At 34.6% G+C, this 25,281-nt stretch overlaps 3 protein-coding genes across 5 annotated transcripts; 1 reads left to right on the forward strand and 2 right to left on the reverse strand.

Moving 5' to 3' along the window:
* Nucleotides 1–250: 250 nt before the first annotated feature.
* scny (ubiquitin specific peptidase 36) lies at nt 251–9,187 on the reverse strand. The gene is made up of 11 exons (XM_028185989.2): nt 8,682–9,187; nt 7,959–8,186; nt 7,682–7,835; nt 6,880–7,054; nt 6,211–6,324; nt 5,960–6,124; nt 4,317–5,290; nt 3,609–3,798; nt 3,230–3,370; nt 2,915–3,024; nt 251–2,808 (listed from the first exon to the last, which is right to left on the reverse strand). Exons 1-11 carry the CDS (start codon nt 8,950–8,952, stop codon nt 2,772–2,774), a joined length of 2,559 nt encoding a protein of 852 aa, XP_028041790.2. The 5' UTR covers nt 8,953–9,187; the 3' UTR covers nt 251–2,771.
* Nucleotides 9,188–12,009: 2,822 nt separating this feature from the next.
* On the forward strand, nt 12,010–22,504 carry LOC114251666 (protein disulfide-isomerase TMX3). 3 transcript variants are annotated; one of them, XR_003625116.2, is made up of 9 exons: nt 12,010–12,164; nt 12,255–12,504; nt 12,584–12,767; nt 12,858–13,002; nt 13,082–13,304; nt 13,386–13,602; nt 14,338–14,533; nt 17,325–17,412; nt 22,421–22,504. XR_003625116.2 is itself a non-coding variant. In XM_028186007.2 (8 exons), the coding sequence occupies exons 1-8, from the start codon at nt 12,125–12,127 to the stop codon at nt 17,345–17,347; spliced, it is 1,278 nt and encodes a 425-aa protein (XP_028041808.2). In that variant the 5' UTR covers nt 12,010–12,124; the 3' UTR covers nt 17,348–20,701. The 3 variants fall into 3 exon arrangements, 1 of the variants encoding a protein (XP_028041808.2); XR_016323779.1 differs by lacking the exon at nt 22,421–22,504 and adding an exon at nt 19,173–20,701; XM_028186007.2 differs by lacking the exon at nt 22,421–22,504 and having other exon boundaries at nt 17,325–20,701.
* Nucleotides 20,692–24,274, reverse strand: LOC114251665 (eukaryotic initiation factor 4A). Its single transcript, XM_028186006.2, has 3 exons — nt 23,859–24,274; nt 23,170–23,340; nt 20,692–22,453 (listed from the first exon to the last, which is right to left on the reverse strand). Exons 1-3 carry the CDS (start codon nt 24,037–24,039, stop codon nt 20,727–20,729), a joined length of 2,079 nt encoding a protein of 692 aa, XP_028041807.2. The 5' UTR covers nt 24,040–24,274; the 3' UTR covers nt 20,692–20,726.
* Between the last annotated feature and the right edge of the window lie 1,007 nt (nt 24,275–25,281).

Below are 25,281 nucleotides of genomic sequence, written 5' to 3' on the forward strand. Positions count from 1 at the left end.
TTTGTTTGTCCTTCTTTCACGTTGAAACAGAGCAAAGGATTCCGTGCTCCCATAAGGGGTACGACGACCCCTCTTGCTTGTTCGGCCACTCGGTACACGCGCTATTCTCGGCAGAGGCACATCTAGTGTGAACTCTGCTATTGCCCAAAATTCGATCGTTTATAGACGAACTAAGAATTCAGACTATTTGACATCAGAGTGATAACCACTGTCAATATTGAGGATTTTTATTGTCCAAATAAAACAAGACTCGATGTAGTAAACTTTTATCTTTTGTTCACTTAAGAATATTTCATGAAGGCAACATTCTAATTGCCAATTAGAAATTAACTATTTTACATAAATTCCATGTATTGCTTTAAGATGTCATATATTTTACATTTCAAAAAGTGGACGTGAAGTAACCGAGATATTTTTGTACATCAGCAGAAAAAAATTATAGCTATTAGTTATTGATTCATTAAAAATTAAAGTGTCTATAAAACTAAAAACAAGAAAGTCAAACAGGACGAGGCATAATAGAAAATGCTTAAATCATTTTTTACCCTTAATTATTTGATGTTTTGAAACTTTGCTTGTCTCAAACTGGTTTTATTTCATCAGACAAAACCATAACACATGTCATTCATCACCTTACGCATTTCGTTACGAACAAAACATTTATTATAATTATTATACTTTATAATGTTTCTGTACTGTTTAACATAACTATAGCTTAACTCTATGCAATGTTGGCTTGTAAATATTCTCTATTACTAAATTATTACTTGAAAACTATATCACATTATATGAATATTTTAACCTTTAAAAATACTTGTATGTCGGTACATAAATAAAATACCACTTCCAAAGTCATTTCTATAAACTTTTGCCAAACTATTCTGTGCTCTATTCTTGAGCAAGTTACAATAACAAATCAATTGAAAAAAGAAAACACATTAAACTTCACACTGTGAAAGTTTCTCCTTAAAAAAATGTATTTGGGAAACACGTTGTTTTTATCCCACCAAAAATCGTTAAATAAGCTGTTAAAAAGAATTAATTTATCCTGAATGCCCAAATACCAAACTGTAGTGATTAGGTGTTTTAAGAGCAAATGTCATAACAAATTTGCTTCATAAACTAACATCAAACATTATCAACTTGATTAAAGAATCACATGATATTCTCTAAAATAAGTTCATCAATGGGCGCCCGTCTATATCGAAATGTTAGTGTTTTCTACTCGCAAAATGAACAAAAAGCTATTTAAAAGAAAAGGAAAAACCCTTCTAAGCGCAGCTTCAATATTCTCCAAATTATCAGCGATAACGGTATGCGCTGATATTTTAAAACAGTTAACTTATATAATTAATGATTTTGATTGATTGAATAAAATCGTCATAATCAATAGCATGTCAGGCGCACTACCGTGCTATATTCAATAATTCGTTGGGCGATTCTGAAAATCATTTCAAATTGTGATTAAACAGCCCCATAGAGAACTTTGCCTGTGCCTTTCTGTCCGTTCTATCCTCGTCAGGTGCGCTGTAGTGTTTGATCGTTGACCGAGCAGTTAAATGAGCATTATTGCAATGAGCAATAATATTTATCTATATAAGTATTTTAAATACGCCTATGCGATTATGGACATGAACCGCGAATAGAAGGAAAAGCTATAGCCATTTTAATAAGACATAAATGGATTGATGATTACTCTTAATTTTTTGTGGAAAGTTATCAGAACGCTTCCATTCTATGAAATGATGTATGGGGGCTGTAGATTTCGAAGCAAAATTAATTCTTTGAAGTTATATATAGTTACGTACATGTGAATGACACTGAAATCTTATTATTGCATAATACAACTTCGAATAAAGTGTTTGACACCAAACAAAAACCAAATAATGAACGTATGCCATGAAATAGATAAAGAAGTTTTGTTAAATGTACAAAGGTTTCGCATTTTAAGCAGAACATGCCACGAACAACTCGTTCTTGTTATTTTTTAATATTATCTAGTCTACTTATAAATTACAATTATATGATAATCTTAATTAAAGAGGTTTTATGTTTTTTAACTGCTATTAAAGGCTTAACTGGCAGTAATTATTGGTTTAAATGTTTTTTATTTCTTTTTTCTTTCAAATAGTAATATAAATATATTTTGACCGTAATAGCTGAACTGATCCATCGCAAAGCGTACCCGTTTCATTACGTGTAATTCGTTCGCCTTAATTAAGTAACATCCAACTTTTCATATTCATGCTCATTTTCAACGTTGTTTATATACTCGTAGGTACATATATTAATTTAATAGTATATATACAGGATATAAGGTTCCCAAAACTTAAGCGGAAAAGTTCTCTTTGAAGTGCCGCGCACCGTCTCGCACCGCTGCGCCCGCGACCCACGAGAAGTTAACCTCGTGCCCCGTGCATCAGCTGTGAGCGTGCATTGTACTAAACATCTATTATAGACTATAATTACGCTAAACTAAGAAATATTGTTTTTTCAATTTCGTTCTTTATATCCAATCTGCCCGCCTTCGATTTCCGGAAGAATTCCCTTATTCCCATTAGACCAATACATAATAGAGTTATTAATTTGTTTACATTAGATATTCTGCATTCACGGCACATTGTGATCAGCGAGAATGGGACTATGAAAATCTGACAAGAAGCATAATTACATTAATTATAAATTTAAAGGCATTCATATATTTCACTAAACTAAACGTCCATGTGTCACCTATATACACAAATGTGACAAGACAACACTCATAACTTGGGTCAATGGTGCCTCGGGTAATGGTGTCCGTTGCTGTACCTGTCCACATAGAATGCTTTATCAATATAATTAGTTAGTATTCAAATTTTTTCTTACAATATTATTTTTAATACAAAATCAAAGTCATTTTAGCAAATATTTTTACCGATTAAATCTCTTGTACTTATTGTTGTGATGCTTGTTGAAATGGTGCGAACGTCTTTCATTCCGATATTTAAAGTTGCCTCCTCCCCAATGCAATTTGTTTTGTTTTTCCTGAAATTTTATGTATATTAGCAACCATTGGAAACCTTAAAAAGCCACTTTGTTATTGATTTATTTGTCTCAATTTTGTATTAATTACGCAAATTATATTTTTTGCATATACTGAATGTTATCTTTCAAGCAACGAATTGTCTTTTCGATATTGAACAATGTGGCTTTGTTCTAATCTAAATTATTATTAACTTTGAAGTCTAACCTGGAAGGCGTTGTAGCCGTTCCTATTGTTATTGAACCGATTGAAGTGATGAAAATTTTTAACTTTCTTAACTCGACCGCGATCCATATCGTCGATCGACTCCGCGGCTCGCTTTCTTTCCTCGCGTCTTTCTTCAAACACCTGAAAGACAATTTTAATAAAACAATTAGATTGGGGGACCTCGAATGACAATAATACCACTGTAACCTCTCCTGCTCTATTTTTACCTTATTTTGCCACGAAGGAATCGTGCATTCCGGTTAGAATGTAAGGACCGGCGTGTCTAGACAAATTACGTCTCAATCGCATCTACGTAGTTACGCGGCGTTCATGTGACGGCGTCTATGGGTTGACACTTGATGTATCGTGCGGAGCGTACCTGGCGGGAGAGCGCGCTGTGTGCGCCGGACCAGGCGGCGACGGGCGCGCCGTACCCGCGGTGCGAGGCCGTCTGCAGAGCGCGCGTCACGGCGCCCGGGCTCAGCTCGCCGCGGTCGCTCAGGGGAGACATGCTGCTCACACTCGTGTGCGGACTCTGCTGCGAGCTCTCACCGCGCTCTTCCTTCACCCTGCAAGAGATTTTCAAACCAATTTTGAAATAATTATGAAAATTCTATGCACAAGTTTTTTTTTACTGCTTAGATGGATGCAAGAGCTCACAGCCCACCTGGTGTTAAGGGGTTACTGGAGCCCATAGACATCTACAACGTTAATGCGCCACCCACCTTGAAATATAAGTTCTAAGGTCTCAAGTACGGCTGCCCCACCCTTCAAACTGAAACGCATTACTGCTTCACAGCAGAAATAGGCAGGTTGGTGGTACCTACTCGCGCGGACTCATAAGAGGTCCTACCACCAGTAATTACGCAAATTATAATTTTTGCAGATTTAAATTTTATTTCACGATGTTATTCCTTCACCGTGGAAGTCAATCGTGAACATTTGTTGAGTACGCATTTCATTAGAAAAATTGATACCCGCCTGAGATTCGAACACCGGTGCATCGCTCAACACGAATGCACCGGACGTCTTATTCTTTAGGCCACGACGACTTCATTAATGTGTAAAAAAGACCAAAATTACTTACTTTTTATTAGTGTCGCCGTTCAAACTGGGACTGAGGAGGGGTCCGCTTTTCTCGCTGGACACCGTCCAGGAGCTTTTCGTGGTGACAACGAGTCGCCGTGGAGACTCGCAGCGGCTCGGTTTCGGTTTCCGTCCTGCTTCTTTCCCAGGGATCCTCTTGGCCGGATCGTCACCGTTCCGATCACCGCGTTCATCGCCACTAGACTCGGAGTCGTAAGGAACCAGTCTTGAACTGGAGCTATCGTTTTTCTGAATAAGTTCACCGCCATCGTTTTTGTTCATTTGTTCCTCTAATTTTTCAAGAGGAGATTTAAATGGTTTTAAGAGTTTGCTGATGGAAACCGGCTGATCAGCGACCTTTACATTGTTTGCGACTAATTTCATATTAGAATCGCTTTTACATGCTTTTGGTTTTATCTGTACGTCTTCATTGTTTTGCCTTTTAATTACAAAACTGATCCGTTTTTCATCATCAACTTTCTGACCTTTATCAATGCCGTTAATTGTTTTTGGTGTCTGTATGACTTTTTCTATTTCCCCATTTTGTTTCACAACCCAAGGTTCTGAATTAATGACATTTGAAGAGTTTTCGGAATTACTCAATGTACTGTTTAAAATTATCGGTTTCGGAGCTTCTGTCGAAGTGCTATTAAGTATAGGTTTCCTTTCATCATTTCTGTAGAATGTAAGTTTTAAAGGACTTTTTTCTCTGTTGAGAATACTTTCTGGAAGTTGCGGGCCGTAAATCACACCCGAAGTCGTAGCCACAGAAGTGCAAATGTCTTCGCTACTATTATCTTTTTCAAAAAACATTATATAGGCATTGGTTCCCAAAACTGCTGATAAAGGAAGAGGTCTCACACAGCTATCATCAAATTGATAATAGTTCCCATTGGGTGCTTGGCCTATGGCAGTGTAGTGTCCGCAATTTTGTGATGGACCAAGATGTGTTACTAAGCTTACTAATTTATAAGACTGAAACAAGATAAATGTTCCTGTATTTAAATATAATACAACTATAATAAAAATATACATTTTCTAATTGTTTAATAAATTTATATTTAATTTAGATTCAACTTATTCATTGTTAGTTAGTTCATGTTTATCGTGACCTTAATCAAATTCAGCTGAAACTTTGTAGTTGTGGTGGCGTGTGGTAAAGTAACTAAAGTTCTTCTTAAGGAAATTTCTGGCATGTTATCATCACATAAGAACTACATTTATTAACAAGACTATTAGTCTTGAGTGTTCAAGTCATGAGTACTATCTTGCTTTAAGTTGAATTAGAAAATTGTATTGTGGATTTCAATATAATCATACCTAACTGAGATTTGAATCATAGACATAGCAAATAAAAATTTAGGCTATAATAGGCCAATAAAGTATATCATTCAATAAATGCTAACAATACAATATTTGAGGACAAACAAATGTCAAACATTATTGATTAAGAATGTAGATAATTAAAGATTATTTTTTATTTAAAATTGTATTTCTGAAATCAACTAGCTTGTTCCATGAAATGGCCTTTTATTTAAAAAAAAATTGTCAATGCCCGTTAAGTCCATGTAAATTATCTTTGTATTACACAATAGTTACTATAAAGCCATATAGATTCAATGCTATTTAATAAATATGTCTCACCAGCTGTTGATGTGAGTGTTTGCTATAAATATATTTATTCAAACTTATTTTCTTCCTGAACTGCACATGTTTTGATAGTTTTCCTCCTGCCAGTGAAAATCTTTTCAATGCAATACACAAAACCATTGGAGCTCTCTCCACAAAAAACTGTTTTGTGGCTGATACCTATAAAATTGACATTAGTAACATTAGTACCAATAATAAAAAATTGACACTAATGGTTATATGCCATTTGACTGTTATACAAGTACCTTTTTGTTACATGCTTCACATTTATAACCCAAGTCTTCCAACCTTTCTCTCGAAAAAAATGAGTCTAAAGCCTCATCCAATGTTGAATGTTTCCTTATATCTAGTAATAAATCCTGGAAATTACAAGTTACCAATATGTAATATTTAAAAAAATATATAAGATTTGTAGTGCATGCACTGTTTTTTTTGCTGTTGCTTGAAATAAGGCAATCTCACGGCCCTACTAAGGTTAAATGGCTAACATCGCATAAATTCTCCAGCCACCTTAAAACTTGAGGTCTCAATCTTATGGTAATTCGTGAATTATATATTTCGAAGGTTTGATTTTTATTACGCCTTTGTGGTCAAAGAAATTTATGAACACAAGTTAAGTATTTCATTAGAAAAATTGGTACCTGCCTCGTGGATTTGAACACTGGCATAGTCGCATTGCTTGATACGAGTACACCAGGAGTCTTATCCTCTAGGACGACGACTACTATCTAGGCCATGAGGAATTTTTTATTTGCATTTTATAAGAATGTTATTTTTAATTAATATATTGACTAGATAGATATTTTCGAAAATTCAATAAATTCTGTTATAACTTACAACAATATAATACTAAAGTAGAAATACAACATACAATACTAAACTAAAGACTAGACAATTTTTGTCAGAAAATGTACCTGGAAATGCTGATAAGTAGTGGACAAATGATGGCAGGATAAGCAGCGTACTGTAGATCTTAGATACCCACCCAGTATCTGGTTCAGTGGAGTGGTCTCTTTACTATATTGATCCAATTTATCAGAATTTATGAACCGTAACAAATAGCATTTTTCCATTGCTTCTACTAAGTACCTGAAATAGCCATTCACATTTCACAACCAATAAACCCAATATATAAAAATAGTTCCAATTGTGTTTCTGCTCTATATGTTCATTAATAGTTGAAGCTATTTTTAGTTGTTCAATGCACTTCAGAAAAGGTTTCTATCATAATACTATTATGGTATAAGGACTAAGGTACGTGTATTGTTTCAATAAATGGGTATATTACATTGAAGTACAGTGAACAACAGCAGCAATTTATTAGTAAGTTATTCAAAAACTAAGAAGTTGACTGCAAATGCATAAAAATGAGTCTAACATATAATATCATATTATGTCTTGAAGTTTTATTGTGGCATCAAGGCTTTTACTAAGCTCTTTAAATTATACTTTGGCACAACTGTAAATTGTATAAAGTTTAAAAAAACATGGGAATTTCAAGTCCTCACAGATTAATTAAAGACTACTAGGGTTGTAAATAAAAGATATTACACATTCTCAATTTTTACAAAACAGCCAGCCACTGTTTGAAAGAGATAAATATTTTTTGTCATTAACCTACTGTATGTACAGACTGATTACCAATATATTCACAATGTCTTATTAGGGGATTTTAATCATTTGACATAGTTATAAATAGCTTTGAATTTTTCTGACCTTAGAAATTCGTGTGCATCTTCTTGCCTTCCAGGAGTCAAATGTCTACAGATAAGGCGGAGTTTGGAATAAACTTGCCATGGCTTTATGGGAGCACCGCCACCCTTTTGTGTTGCCATCAGGCTGGCACGCATTCCGCATATTACACATGCCTCTGTAATTAGATAGTAAAAAATATGAACATCACAATTTTTTTAATGTAAGTTTTTACTATTTAGGCAATTATTAGTGTATTCACTGGATGGTTAAATATTTTATAACTAATAATAACACAAACCTTGTTGATTACATTTTTCAGTATGAGTTGATTCAGACATCAACCAATTAGCTAATGCAGGAACATGGAACAGTGCCTGTAAGGTGGAATTCAGGTAACAGGTATTGCCCACATTTTGCATTCCAGCTCCTGCTGCCCATGGACTCTGCCAACCCAATTGCACTTTTTCAAGGGAAAACAAAATCCTTTTAGGCTTAGGTAAACCATCTTCAACAGATTTACTGTTCTCTAAAATGAAAAATAAAATTAGATGCATTATTTGATATTAATAACAATAAATTAATAACAGTTACATATTGTAAGATATGTGTAATTGCATGATTCTAAATAAAACCAAAACAACTACACAGTATATATGGAGATATTTCATTTCTTTTCAAGCCTATGAGTAGGCTGATCAGAAAAAGAAAGTGACCTTTAGCAGAAACAAAGTAATATAGGTAACAAGAATTACAGAACTTTTGGATCACCATTTGAACATTTTATTAAATTAAGAACACCTGGACCTTATAAATTATTTTCAATTATACTAGCGGTATAGCTGGTGTTCAATGCTAAAAGTTTATATTTTGAAAATATGTACAATACCATGCAGTCGTAGCCCTTTTGACAACTACTGAACTAAAATTATAACCAAAATTATAACCTCTAAATTAGATCTTATCTTGCGTATAGATAACAAAACAATAAATGTGAATAAACGCTTCAAATAATTGCACTTACCTAAGCATTGGCTGTTGCTTGCGCTATCTTTTTTAAAAGGTTTAGGGTCATGAATAGTTTTTTTTGGTCGAATAACCACGTACTTAGACTTGAGTCCATCAAGAACGTTACTTTGATAGTCGCCAGATTCTTCAAAGTCGATTTTAGATAAAAGAACACTTTTAGTCGAGGAATATAGACGGCTGTCCAACAAGGATGAGCTTTGAGAATCGTCTTGAGTTAGAGATAAACGCAATGCGCTCGTTACTGGGTCGCAAATGGAAGCAGGCATTTTACCTCCAAAATTGCACTATCACGATATACAAATCACATTTATCATTTTCAGCTTCTTTGGAATTTATGCTATCAGCTAGTAAAATAACGATTTAACTTTCTTTACAATTTTTTTAGTTGCATGTATGTTTTCGAAAACATTTATTTTTCAGAAAAGTAATCAACGCGCACGTATGCGATGTCAAAGACTACAGACCACAACACAGACATGACACAGACTCAGGCACCGCACATAGTTTTTTTTTTGATACAATTTTTCCTTATTAGGAAAGGCAAAGGGATCTAAGCCCATACAGCATTGTCTGTTCTAGATAATTCGCACATAAATAATAGACAGCCGCGATTTTTATTAAAAATCATTCAAAGGAGCAAGCAAAGGAAAAGTACCCATACAATATACATATTGTGTAATAAGAGCGTGCAGCCATATCTCTAGACCAAAGATAATGTTTGAAAAAAATCAAATGAAACTGATTAAGTTAAATGTAGTAGTTCATCAGTTCAACAACAAATGCTATTTACAAAGCTCTAATTTAGATAATGAGGCTACAAAGATATTTATAAATCCAAGTAACTACATAAATATAAATTTGTAAATATGTATATAAATACACGAATGTATATTATTAAGATTTAGTTTTTAGACGATTTTCGTTGATTTCTGATTCTGATTTCTGTTGCCAAGGAAACCATATGAATAGCATGCCTAAACCTATTTCTAATTGATAATGTTATAAGAGAATCTAAATAAACAGTTCCTTAAGTTATCTTTTTACGAGTATTGATCAATTTCCAAAACAAAAACAAAAACCGACTTTTACCAAAAAGTTTCAAATGATATGTATTGTTACGCTGTTAAGAGTAACGCGATCTGTTGTCGAAGAACAGAAACAAATATCAAAATGCCATCTATTGTCAAATGGCGGAAACATATATCGAAAATACGCGACTTGTGAGGAATATACTCGATAATTCTAGGGAGTCGTATCGATAAAAGCGTTGCAGAGATGTCACGAAGGCAGTTAGTAATCGGATCTACTAGAAGCGAAACAGCGAACGGATCACCTGAGGCGAAGCGGATGAAGCGAATTACGAATTGTAAATTGTTCTGTGACTGTTCCAAGTGTTAAATTGAGTTTTGATTTGTACTTTGGTGGAACTTCTATTTTTACCGAGCCCCAGCGCGTTACAATATGTAAATGTGGTACTAAATGTACACTTATCCAAAGTAAATTACTCATAAGAAGCTGATTCCTGGAAGAATTAAATGAAGTCGATAAAAAATCTGTGGTTTATAAACATAGATATTTAAGTTAAAAATGGTCGGAAAGTCTAATTTGCTGCAGTGATGCGCGTGCATCCCAAAAATGCACTTCTCATTGTTGTCAAGGTCAGAGATCACGACTTGAGCTGATTACTATACCTAGAACCACTGTGTTCATTCACAGTACGATTTCAGATCTTTTCTGCCATATACCATCCGGCTTTAGAATGAACTCCTCTCTATCCTGTTTCCTAAACGCTGCAACGTTCTGTCTTTCTTCTGAGGAAATTAGCGGAGAGTACTCAATGGCAGGCTGTGACTTAGCTCTGCCCCTGGCACTGCTGATGACCGTGAGCAACAGTAGCCATTAGGCCCACCTATGACCAATCATAAGGTAGTCTTCCTACAAATACAATAAAAAAAACTAAAGATCTCTACAATCTTAATTCTTTATTTTAAATTAACGAAAAGACAAATCTGTATTTTCATTTTTATATTTTTTTTGCATTGAACAGACGATTTAAAGTACCTAAATATTATATTAAAATATCCGGCTCTACAATGAACTCCTCTCCATGATGCTTCCAGAGCGCGATGACATGTCCTTCTCTAAACAAGGCTTGCGGAGAACACTCAATGGTAGGCAGCGACTTGACTGTGCCCCTGGCATTGCTGACGTCCATGAGCTATAGTAACCACTTACCATCAGGTGAGCCGTATGCACATCTGCCTACAAAGGCAAACAAAAAATCTAGCATCACAGTGACCTATCCTATGGGTTATCTCTTTTCGAGTCGTGGTCGAGGCGGTTGGCCAGCCCTACGTAGGGTCTACGGACCGTCGAGGCGGTTTACCTGGTCTTTGATGATTGGGTGAATCGTGGCGCAGAACACCACACCTTTCGTCTGGTGCAGGTGCTGACCGGGCACGGATGCTTCGGGAAGTACCTGCACCGGATAGGAGCTGAGCCGAGGAGGTGCCACCATTGTAGACACGACTTGGACACCGCGGAGCATACGCTTGTTGCCTGCCCCGCTTGGAAGGTGCAGCGCCGTGTCCTGGTCGCAACGATAGGACTGGACTTGTCGCTGCCTGGTGTCGTGGCGTCGATGCTTGGCGGTGACGAGTCCTGGAAGGCTATGTTCGACTTCTGCGAGTGCACCATCTCGCAGAAGGAGGCCGCGGGGCGGGTAAGGCAAAGCTCTCCTCACTAGGCAGAAATCCGCCGCCGCCGAGCAAAGGGTGGGGACTGGGGTTCCATCCGTGACCCGGCCCCCTAAGAGCTTCGGGGTCCACCCGCTTTATGCGGGGAGGGACCCAGACATGAGGCGGCGTGCTTTACACCCCGCCCATAATAGGAAGCCGGGTGATGGTAGACCGCGTTCCTCCGACCGCTTCGGGGGAAGGTGCAGCGTGGCTGCCCAGGCTGTGAGTGGCAGGAGTTTTTAGTGCGGTTCAACTCCCACATACCCCACCCACCGCGTGGATGGGTATCCGGCATTTTCTCCCGTAGAAACAAAAAGGTTATTTTTTAAGCAAATGTGGGAAAATGAAAAAAAATAAGCTGCTGGACGTAACTTCTCGGGATCCTCCAAAAAGTCCACTGAAAAATCTCAGTAAATGACCACCTCATCTCATTTCATTTAATTTAATTTCATCCCAGTTGATTAATGTCTCAAATTAATCATGTTCATTTCATTTCACTCATTTTTCATAAAAATATGAATGTAAATTAAAATAATACACGACGTAAAGGTCTTCGTTACCAGGTAATAATATCCCTTAGAAAAAAAAAGAAGCTCAGCAAGTGTTTTGGGTTTGATACCTATTTATTTAGTACCTACTAATTTAATTATTGTTTCCAAATTGAAAGGAAATCGAAATGCCTTCATAATAGCAATACAATATGAAGTTTATTACGGGATTATACATTATATTTTTTACAAGTAAAGTACCTACATCAAATTATGAAAATAAGTGTATGTTTGTGTGATTAATTCGTTTTTATATTTAAATTTTCATATAAATTGTTACAGGAATATTTAACGTGTCATCATCTAGAGTTTTAGAACTAAGTGACAGATTTTTAGAGTTTAGCAAAGATGGAATGTGGTTTGTTAAATTCTATGCGCCTTGGTGTTCACACTGTCGGCGCATGGAACCTACTTGGGCGCATGTGGCACAAGCCTTGTATAATACTCCCGTAAAAGTAGCCAAAGTCGATTGTACCCGTTTTACAGCTGTGGCCTCACATTTTCATATCCGAGCTTATCCCACTATCTTGTTGTAGGTATACCTTTCATTATTTGCATGCAGATACCTATAACATTTCAATAATTAATATGAGTCACTTTTATGCTTTTAGTTTAAAAGGATCTTTTCAGCATGAATACACAGGAGATAGGGTTAAAGAGGATTTGATTAATTATGCAATGAGAATGTCACAGCCAGCAGTGCAAAGAATATCTCGTGGTAACAGCATTGAATATTTAAAAGAATCTCATCCTGTATTCTTTGGATTCATTGGCAAACAGGAAGGGCTTATATGGGTAATAATTATATCCAATTTACACAACTACATACCATAATAAAATCCAAGAAAAATAATAATAATTTGATTATCTAATTTGTTGACACAGGAAATGTTTACAATTCATGCTGAGAAATATCAGCCTCATTCCTGGTTTTATGCAATGACCCATGAAGTAATAAAACATGAAATCAAAGTTCCTAACGAAACAGCTATATTTGTTTATAAAGATAATGAAGCATTTTTCTTTGAAGGTAAATTAAAGTCCATCAAAAAATTCTTATCAATTGTTTCATATTTTTGCATAAACTAAAAAAATCATATGTTTAACAGTTAAAGATGAATTACTTCAAGACAAAAATATGTTAAACAACACTTTGGGCAAATGGATTAATTCTGAGAGATTTGGATTTTTTCCAAAAATAACCCGAGCAAATATTAATAGTCTGATTGATACTGAAAAATATATTGTGATAGTAGTAGTTGCAGAAAATAAACTTGAAGAAATATCACAAACTGAAAGAGATTTTAAAGATATGGTAGAAGGAATTATAATGTAAGTTGAGTTTGTAATAATTAGTAATAAAAACATTAATTTGAAAACAAATTTAATACCCATTTATTATTATTGTTTTAGGAAAAGAAAAAATGAGCTACATTCTCGTTTTCAGTTTGGTTGGATGGGTTCACCAGAACTAGCAAATTCTATTGCTATGTCTGAACTTACTGTACCTCATTTATTAGTATTAAACTCAACGACAAGTCATCATCATATTCCAGACGATGATCCAGTATTAATGACACCAGAAGCAATCTCACTGTTTCTTGATCAAATACACAACCAGCAAGCTACCGTTAGTATTAGAATATATATGTTTTATTAAATAACTAGCTTTTGCCTGTGACTTCATCTGCGTGGAATAGTTACTTTGGCATAATGCAAAATTTTACCCACGATTTCATTTACGTAGAAAGTGAAAATATTTTTGAATAATAGAATGTTAATGAGCTCAATTGAGAATGTTAATGTCTCACTCAGTCTCATGCGCGTGGATAATGCCCTCGCGCTCTTACCCACAGAGGTATTAAATTGAATTTAGGGGATGATTGGGCCTTTAAAGCGTCTGCAAAGCAATTCGGCCGACGGAAAGTGTCTGGGAGTATTGGCGACCAATTTTTAAGGATATTGCCTAAAATATACTTAAAAATCAGCTTTCAGGAAATACGTGAAGTAGGTCATGATTTTATGTACCTTGAGTACCTGATACCTGAAAATTTAAGCAAGGTAGCAGGTAGGCATGCGTTCTTAGTACATACTAACACTACGCAATCGGCCACATTTCGTTCGTCAGAAAATACGTGACGTCTGGGGGCCCTGGGATCTTGGACTAGAACACTCTGAGATTGTGGTCAATGAATGATAAAAAAATGTTATTTTTTGTACGTTATTACAAAGTTAAGTCGTACACTGTGTGCATTACTAATAAAAATCTTACGTTACGGACGTTTTTTCCCGGTTAGGGTACCCCTCCGCATCGTCCCATAGGGAACTTCGTTCCAAAAAAAAATGCATGACACAAATGTTTTAGGTATATGGTGGTAATGGCTGGCCAGTAAAACTATATAGAGGTTTCTTTGAAGCAAGAACTACATTGGCAAACATGTGGCATGGAAACCCTGTTCTAACAGCTCTTATCTTTGGTCTGCCACTGGGCTTCCTCTCACTGATATGCTATTCAGTGTGTTGTGCTGATATTTTAGATGCTGAAGACGAAGACACACCAGGTAAAACAAATCTGTACTTCCTAGGTTAATTTCCTAAGTAATCTTCACAACACTAATGCAATTGCTTGCCTCAATGGTCAAAGAGGTTATTGACCTGTCTCTTTGTACCAAAGGGTCTGGGTTCAATTATTGGTTAGTCAGTCAATGCTAGAGATACTTTATAAATTAATTTAAACAGTAAGAGCTGGCATGATATACGTTCCATCAAGAAAGTGTAATATTATACATCATTAAATGAGGTTTCTCATCATGTAAATAACGCGGTCAGGGGAAAATGTGTAGAAATTTGGTGAGGTATTTTACCATTAAATTTATTAATTATGTTTTTTATAACAATAAAACAAAAAATTATATCTTAGAAATATAATAAACGAAAATATATATAACTAGTCAGGTCATAAGTATTGTCACACAGTAAAAACTTTTCTTTTAGAATGCTGGCCACAAAAAAGTTTATTGAATTCAAATTTCGAATTGTTCATGAAAATAAAAATGTATACTTTTAGAATTTTACTCATTTTTAAAATTTGGAGTGGACGCTTAAAGAAGACCGTGTTGCAGTTATTGCGTTGCATCGTTGCGGTTACGCGCCAATTCAAATTTTTAACATACTGAAAAATTTGAATATAACCAAAAGATTCGTTTATCGTACCATCAAACGATACAATGAAGACTCTAGTGTAGATGACAGGTCAAGAAGTGGTCGCCCTCGGTCTGTTAGGACTCCAGCAGTGATAAAAGCTGTGAAGGCGCGAATTCAAAGAAATCCCAAACGTAAGCAGAAACTGTTGGCCCTTCAGATGGGGTTAAGCAGAACCACGGTGAAAAGGGTGTTAAATGAAGACTTAGGGCTTCGGGCATATCGAAAAAAAACAGGACATCGTTTGAATGCTCGTCTAATGGACCTGAGACTGAAGAGACGCCGCGCTTTGTTGAAGCGGTACGCGGGAAAAATATATCGGGAAATTCTTTTTTCGGATGAAAAAAATTTTACCGTAGAAGAGAGCTACAACAAACAAAATGATAAGGTGTACGCACACAGTAGTGAAGAAGCGAGCAACCGTATTCCGCGTGTCTAACGAGGTCATTTTCCATCCTCGCTCATGGTATGGTTGGGAGTTTCTTATTGGAGCTTAACAGAGGTGCATTTTTGTGAAAAAGGTGTAAAAACGAATGCAGTTGTGTATCAAAATACAGTCCTGACGAACCTTGTGGAACCTGTTTCTCATACCATGTTCAATAACAGGCACTGGGTATTCCAACAAGATTCGGCGCCAGCTCATAGAGCGAAGAGCACACAAGACTGGCTGGCGGCGCGTGAAATCGACTTCATCCGGCACGAAGACTGGCCCTCCTCCAGTCCAGATTTGAATCCGTTAGATTACAAGATATGGCAACACTTGGAGGAAAAGGCGTGCTCAAAGCCTCATCCCAATTTGAAGTCACTCAAGACATCCTTGATTAAGGCAGCCGCCGATATTGACATGGACCTCGTTCGTGCTGCGATAGACGACTGGCCGCGCAGATTGAAGGCTTGTATTCAAAATCACGGAGGTCATTTAGAATAAACTTTAGTGTCATAAGAATCTATGTTTTGTTAAGTTCATTTTGGTATATGAATGGTTACATAATGAATAAACTTGTTTCAATTATTTTACATTAAACATGTGACAGAATTTATGACCTGACTAGGTATGTATGTATTGTATGGAAGAAAATAAAATTCAGTATCTTTACATTTCACATCATTCAGTTTCTTCTGTTTCTAGTGAAATGCTTTTCTTTGTTGCTTTATTATAGAGTTTTTTACTATCACCGACGAAACAAATGTTTGAAACGATACACAGCAGGAAAGAAGCAACACAGTTACACTGCTTCGGATCTCGTGAAGTCTCCGTGCAATTTCGGGGAATCCCACAGTTCAAATAAAAGAGCGTTAAACCAAAATAGCGCTACACGAAACAGCTATAAGCGGGGTCTTAATGTACATTCAAAAATGGAAATGATAAAATTCTTTAACAATTATAAAATTTCCCATGAATTTATTAATATAGTAATACGTTTGAGAATCTTTTCTTTATTGAATATTACATCGCATTTTTAATTGTTTTTGATTGTTTTTTTTAAAAGAAAAAGAAGAAGGCATAAAAGATGTTGACAGTATTATTTAGAGTTGCTAACGCAACTGGTGTATCGCATCGCACAGTACAGCGGATCGCTACTGAAGGCAGTATTTGGGCTTACTTTCGAATTAATTTAATTACGTTATTTTACAGCTTTCTGTCTTAATTTATTATTCTTTTATTATCTCTCTTTAATTTATTACGTTATTTTTATAGCTTTCTGTCTCATAGTGTTTTGATATTCATTTTATCTGTACTTGGTATATGGAAATTTTAATTCGTATGTTGATTTAAAAAAATGAATGCTAATAACACATTTTTTACGAGTGTACATGCGCGAAAGTTCACCTGCGGCTATATTCAGACACGCCAAATTACGTCGATCGTATTGTAATGAGCGATTTAGTGGGAAACTTCATTTCTGTTAATTTTGTGTCACGGTGCGCGCGCATCGTAAAATTTTCACTCTCATCAATTTTTCATAACGCGCCTAAAGAAGTATAACTTCAATAAAAATATTTGGGGAAAAAGCCATGGAGACTTTATGGACCGAGTAGAAATAGTAGTAACATTAGTTAATCGGAAGTTGTATACTTATGTTAAGCTAACATAAATATTAGGTGCTTAGTCATATATTCTATATAAATTAAAAATATTATTATTTTCAGAACTACACGAGAAAAGGGACTAAATATTGTGTTCGGAATCATAGATTATAGTGGGGACGGCATGTTGGAGCCATCGCAAAACTATAAAGTAGGTACCCCAAAATGTTCAGTTCTCCGACATGAATATTTTTCAAATAATTTACCCACAATGCGGAACTGAATTGTAGATAGTATGCGAATGATATCTTAAAACTCTCGCCTAATGTTTATGTCCCTAACCCGATTCAAATTCGAAACATTTATACAATTATTTCATAATAAAGCCTAATCTTAATTTACATCCTTTATTGCATATATAATTTTGTTTGTGGATAACTTGTCTAGAATATATAAAAAATCAAATAAATATGTACAGAATGAGATGTGTACAAAAATAATTATTTCATATATTACCAAAAAATTTGGAATAGGGTTAGTGACAATAATTTTATTGATTTATGTTGTCGAGCTGTTGACAATCATGAGTTGACCGTTGCACAAAAATTTACCTGACGACTGTTAACCCCTTGTAACTCATAATCATAAATTACGTTGAAATACTTAAGTATATTTATTTTATTTATTATCATTTATTTATTACACTTCATGTAAAATTTACATTGGCGGATTTAATGCCTAAGGCATTCTCTACCAGTATCAATGATATATGAAATTATTTAATTAATATATACCTACATACCTATATGAAATTACTCTGACATATCCTCTCAATCACTTGATTCTGAACTCTCTGAACTTTATTTAGAATTATCTTGTAAGTTTATAATGATTTTGTCCATCATAGTATCAAATCTCATATCAGTAATGACAGCAAGCGCCCCCGCCTCTCCGTCCCACCGTACACATACTTAAGGCGCGGCCAACTAGTTCCGCCGCGCACAATACATAGAAACTAGTAACGCTATAGTTGTGTGATCTGGTTGGTGTATTATTTAGTACTATATGTAACAGTGAAGATATAATGAGTTAAAAGGAAATAAGTATGGTATTAGTGACATTTTTAGAATTTTGATAAAGTTTTTTACAAAAATGTTACAAGGGGTTACGAAAAGCGGTAAAGATTTGGACTTTTTGGAGTTCGGTACATCTAAGGAAAAAGTGGAACTGTAACGCAGCGTTCCGTTTCGCGGGGCAACAGTAGCCAAAGGGGATGTGACTCAGGTCCGTGCCGCGACGACCCACCCCGCGCCCGCGCATCTATTGCACCCCCTATTAGTGCGCGCCAGACTGAAGCGGCAAACGCGCGTCCCCGGTCAATACCGGATCTGACAACCCGAAAGTCTCATGCCAGTCGGGCACCCAACATTAAAAAACTCTTTTGTAGCTAATTTCCGTTGTGCGTTCTGTTCGTGTGTTGCTCTAGAAAAGTATGTAGTTAAGAAAATTTTGATTTAATGATACTAAGTAGTACATTGTTTTCAATTGCATAGATGGGTGAAGAAACTCATTTTCCACCGTGTGGAACATGAGTTTCTTGAATGTCGTAAACCTTCGCGATTCTATATTACGGAAATAAAGCCAAAACGCGGCGCCGGTAAAATACATGGTATGATTCTACATTAAGTTTCGGGGAAGGTACAATCCACGTGGTAGTATGGAAACCTTCAGAGATAATTTATTGAAAAACTAACTTTAATTTGGGGTCAGAAAATATATCCCTTACATTTTCCGCGTAACCTTGCCTCTTGTAAAATTTCATGATTCTATATCAACGGGAATTACAAAATACCCTATATTATGTGGATCTTTATGAGTGACGAAACATTTCTTTTGATTGGGATATTGTGATTAGCTTACTTCCGTCGTAGAACTTAATTTTTTGTACTGATTTTGACTTGCTACCTGTAGGTACCCGTTCCTGAAAAGAAACGGCTGTTTGACATACACAGGAAATCAAATTAGGTAATAGATAACTTTAAGTACCTATAGATAATGATTCCGATTTTTGCGTTTGAAGACCGGAACCCTAGAAATGAATTGTCGTTTTTATCTACTTTGGAACGTCTATAAAAGTAAAAGAATCAACTATAAATTTTTAATCAAGAATACGAAAACGTCATGAAAAGACACCAAGAGGATCTAGGAACTTCTGAAACTAGGTCCTTCAATGTTGTCAACGTCAGATGAGTAAAAGATTTAAGTCCTACACGAAAGGACAAAAAAAATCTCAGTTTGCTCTCGACAAAGACAGACATCTGATAGTTATGATAAAGTCACTTGTTTACGTCAGCAACGCCAGTTAAACCAAATCTACATATTCAGATTCTAACTCTCGTTTGAAGGTGAATATGAAACATCGTTAATTCGTTACGGTACCTAATAGTGTAAGACAAATGTGCCCGTATCTTTAGACGTTTCGTAAAATAGTCCTCCACTCTTAACTCATCCGATGATGTTCGAGAATTCCCTCCAAACTTACTCGAGTTTGGTATTTTTAGTCGACCATTACAATATTCCTCAACTGTCCTCGAGTGAGGTAATAATGATGAAAATTTGATCAAGCTAGCATCAAACCCATAGAGTTCTGTAGTCTGTGGTCATTGTTTAATGTCAAAGTCAAGCTGCCGCTGTCTGTTTGACACTAGATGAACTTGTTTGATGTTTTTGGTTGCTGAGTTATTCGTAAATATGTGTGCGTGCGGTAAACCTGAAAGTGTATTATTTATTTTGTAACCTATTATTATTTTAGATTTCGGATCCGGCTTTGTATTTTTATTCGCCGCTTTTGTGTGATTTTGGTTGCATCGTGTTGTTGAAGTGCTTTTCCACAACCACCAGTTTATTATTATATAAATAAAACTTATAATCGCATTGACTTTATTTATCAGGTAGTAAGCAAAATATGTATCTTATGTAGGTAAATAAAATAAAGAGTTTCAAATGTCTAACCTCGAACTATTTACTTTATTAATAAATATTATCAAACTTAAATTATCAAAATATGCGGGAATCATGCACAGATCCAGGCCATTGCACAACAATATCATATATTTCCATTTGCGGTCCACATACTATTTGGACATCGATAGAAAACCAGCCTTGAGGAACGTTCAAGGTACGTCGCGACGTACCTTAACTTGACAGTTCGGTCACTTCACTCCGGTTAGGAAATTTTTCCAAGGACGTTTGAGTGGAGTTTATTTTTACGACTAAGCATACCAAAACGCGCGTTGGAGGTTGAGTCGAGTCGAGTTACGCTCGTGTGAACGACTAAAGATACGGGTGATGATCTCCGTAAAAACAATGCACACTAATTAGAAATTTCCACAGACACTGCTCCATACTAAATTGTTACATTTTCAATAATTAATCTTACTGTATTCATTGAAAAAGTTTTATTTATTTACAAATCAAATAAAAACATTAGTAAATTAAAATTGGTATTTTATTTTTATTGTAATATTAGTACATCCTTGAAAGCTCATCAATGTATACGGAAAATTCAATGTGCCTCATGTAATTTTTTAATGTATTATACCAAACAGTGTAGCCATATTCAACTTTCGTGTTAATAGTTTCTTCTAGATCACAGACGAATTTCGTTTTTAAAGAATGGTTAGATGATTTCTTATTTCTAATATCATTCTTATTCAGAATTTTTGTTTCATTTTGCATCATATCTTGAACTACTGCTTTAATTTCTTCATTTTTATCTGATAAATTTCCTGTTGTATTTTTGGTTAAAGATGAATCTTTGTCATGATCACAGGCCCTATATTTATGTTTGTATTGTTTTGCACCAGATCTTTTTAGTTTTGTTTTACCAAAACATATAGGAAGCCCTGATTCAAGCATGGCTTTGTTTATTAAATTTTGATTGTTTTCCTCTTTGAAGAATTTATCTTTTGTTTTAAGGATTTCTATAATTTCTTCTTTCTGCGCGCCATTATGTTGAATAATTTCATTGTCTTTATCTATTTGTCCTTTAATTTGTTTGTCTATGACACCATTAGTAGATGTAGAAGGTATGTTGAATAATTCAAGATCATTTTCAACTTTCAAGGACAATTCATTCATAAAGCTATAGGGAACTTCTTGAATGGTTTCTTTTTCTTGTTGAAATGAATTTACTAAGTTTGTAAATGATTCTATCCCATATTCATTTGATTTATCAACTGGGTCATTATTATTTTTTAAATAACACACTTGTAGTTGTAAATCTTTTTCAGTCAGTAATCCCCACAACTTCCCGTGTCTTTCATTTTTCTCTGTTTTCAAATGTGATTCTAATTTTTCACAATTTTCCATCGAATTATTTTCTCGATTTTCTGTATTAAAAATTTCGTCTGTCCATAAATTAGTAAGATTGAATGTAGGAGTTAATAAAGTTAACATGTTCTTAAAGTTTTGACTTTCTTTACCTTCACTAATTATTGTGACTGCAATCCCATAAGAGCCAAATCTGCCTGCTCTTCCAATTCTATGTAAATATGTTTGCCATTCAAAAGGAGGCTCAAAGTTTATGACTAGATCAATATTAGATCCATCTATACCTCTGGCAGCCAAGTCTGTTGATATTAATATCCTGCATTTGTATTCTTGTAATGTTTTCAATGCATTTAACCTATCTAGTTGTTCTTGTTGACCATGTAATAAACTCACTGGCCATTTAGATTTTTTTAATAATCTATGAAGTTCTGTAACTCTTGCTTGATAATTGCAAAATATTAAACACTGTTTGAACTGCATTTTGGATAAAATTAAAATCAATTGTTCAAATCTGTTCTGAGTTAGTTTTACTATGTTGCTATTGTACTTCACTATAGTTACTTTCTGTGTAATGCCTAATAAGATATTGTTACTATCTGGACAAATGTGTTGAGCATTTTTTACAAATTTACAAATGATTTCCTTGCAATGTTCTGGATAAGTGGCACTACTCATAATAACTTGTTTATAATTCGGTAAAGCTGAAAATATATAATTTATATCATTCAGAAAAGGCTTTTCTACCAGTTTATCACATTCATCTAACACAAAGAGTTGAACATCAGATAAATTAATATGATTTCCTACAATGAGATGTTTTAGACGACCTGGACTGCCAACAACAATGTGTACTTTTTTCTTAAACTTAGCTATGTCTTCATTTACAGATAAACCTCCCATTACAACTTCGACATTCAGACCTGAAACAATTGGGATAAGTTGTTTGTTGAAACAATGAAAAACAATTAATTTATTTATTGTTTTTCACTGTTAACATGTTTGTAATTAATAAATTAATTTATTTATTTATTATAAAAAAAAGAACACAATATTCCTAACCTAAAAGTACATGTTATTATCCGCAACATGCTTCATCAGATTACAGAAATAAAGTTATCAGCAACATGCTTCATCAAAAAGTACAATAAATTGTGTTAGTTATATCTTATTTATTCTTATGTTGGAAAGACCTAAGGCATTTTCATTGAAATAGTTTGCTTATATCCCAACATAGGCTAATAAGTCCTATTGTTAGCCTAAGGCATATAAATGTTATAGTTTTATCTATATAGATATTAAAAATTATATGTTTCTTATTTGATCATCCCGAAATTGCTAAGAGGATTGGATGTAATTTTACCATATGATATTTTATGGCTTTATTATTACCACAGTATTTGACACAACCCAAGAAATGCCAGACATATCTGCTGTAGTGAACACAATAGTTTGTTTACTGGTTTATGGTTATGTACAAACTGGATCTGCAAATCATCTAATAATTTATGTACTAGAGAATAATAGAAGCAACTCTATTTCAATTAAATGTTACATGTTTCATTCCATCCCAATTACTAACATAATAATAATTTATGAGGTAGCAATTTAAAAAAATCATCAAATAGAAATCACTTACCCTTGTGGTGTGATCCTATTTGTTTAATAACATCACATATCTGTGCTGCTATTTCTCGTGTAGGTGTCAAGATCATTACTTGCAAACCATTATTAAGATTTAGTTTTTCTAATGCTATTATAGAAAACACAACAGTCTTTCCAGTTCCAGACTTTGCTTCTAGTAACAAATCTGTAACATAGAAACAAATTTAGCAAAGATTTAGAACAGCTTTTTGTCCTTATCCCAATATGTGGGATCAATGCGATATTCCTCTTGTCCCATTCAGGCCCATCATCTGTTATCTCTGCATTCCCACCCTTCTCCTTCATATCCTTTTTCACATAGTCCATCTAAGTATTTTTAGAATGCCCCCTCCTAACATTACTATCTACCATTAGCATTTACTCAAATAGTTACATTAAAGGTTGGTTTCTAGTGACTCTTGTGACATTGATGATGGTAATAGTAAATTGGCATCAAAATTTGCCACACAAAATATGCAGAATGAGGTGATGTATCTGCTGACTTGTCAGATGCAGCAAGATTTCCATAAAGTATTAAGTGTTTATTTTGGCAGAGATGCTTTGTTGCTTTCCTTAAAGTAATGGAAGCAGTAAGTTTTTATCATGTTATGTTATGTCATGTTTCATATTTAAAATAAATTCGTTCTATAAAAAAAATCCACAAGCCTTGCAATGATTACTTACCGAAACCACATTTGCCTAGTGGGACACCATGAAGTTGAATTGGAGATGGTTTTTGGAACCCCGATGATATCAATCCTGCTAGTGTAAATTCTGAAAGAAGCATGGAAGTGAACGTAACATTTTCCACTATTTGAACATCACGAGTCCTTGTGCTGTTTCTTAAATCATGAGCTAAAGACATAACAGCAATTCAGATAGCCTTCTGTCTTTAAAAAGTGGTTGATTCGATTCTGAAATATTGGATGGTTCCCAAGAGTTCTTTGGCTTTTTTCTTGAAATAATTTTCTATTTAGTTCAAACGAAATGGTTGGATGTGGTCAAAGCAATTGTAAAGATACTCTTTTAAAAACATTGAGTGTTCTAGCTTTGGGAAATAGCCGGTTCTTTTTTTAAGGTATTTTATGACCTGGTAACTGAGACCTTTAAGTCATGTCTTATTTTAATTTATATTCATATTTGTATGAAAAATGATATTATGGAGTGAAATGAAATGAAGATGATTAATTTGAGGCATTAATCAACTGGGATGGAATATAATCTCAGTAAAATGATGGTCATTTACTAAGATTTTTTCAGTGGACTTTATGGAGGATCCCGAGAAGTTACGTCCAGCGGCTTTGTTTCATTTTCCCACATTTGTGCATTTTCACAGATATTAAACAGTTAATAAACCACCATTATTACACATTTAAACCCGAAGAAACACTAAATAGACAAAATAAAACAAGTCACATAACTTCACTCCTCGCGAGGTGACTGAAGTTAGCCCGTCCAAAAAATTTTTTTTTTCTATTTTCTACTTATTTTATATTAATTCGTTTGTTCATCATTTGTTCTTGATTGTTCACTGTTAATAATTGTTTGTTCTTCATTTATTTATTTAAAATAAGTTATTAAAAATATACCTACAAGTTAGCCCCCCGATTGCAATTTTTAATATTTTTTCGTCCTTAATGACTCGTAAATATTTATTTTCGATTGTTTTTATATAAAATACGTTTGTTCACTTTCGAAATTACTCATTTTTTGTTTAATGAACTATTTGTATTAGTTGAATAAATGTATGCAAAATATGTGTACTGTGCATGCGTCAACTATAATGCCTAAACTTTCTACGCGGTTTTAATCGTGAAAAAAAAACAATTATAAATCCTGAAGGATCAATTAATTGGTATACAGTTTAATTAAAAAAATTAAAAAATAAATAAATGAAATAATGTGCAAACCAAACTGTTTACCAACCACATTTGATTATCGGGCAGATAGAAAAAGACTCACTAATACTCAATATTATCAAGAAGATTGAAGAGAGGACTAAAAATGAGATGTGTCATATACCTTTGCCATCTTGTAGTCAAGGTAGGTGTAACTGTCAATAATTAGTTACACTCACAGATCTCATAATCAAATAACAATATCAGAA

Source organism: Bombyx mandarina, chromosome 11, assembly GCF_030267445.1.
Source record: "Bombyx mandarina strain Sakado chromosome 11, ASM3026744v2".
NCBI lineage: Eukaryota > Metazoa > Arthropoda > Insecta > Lepidoptera > Bombycidae > Bombyx > Bombyx mandarina.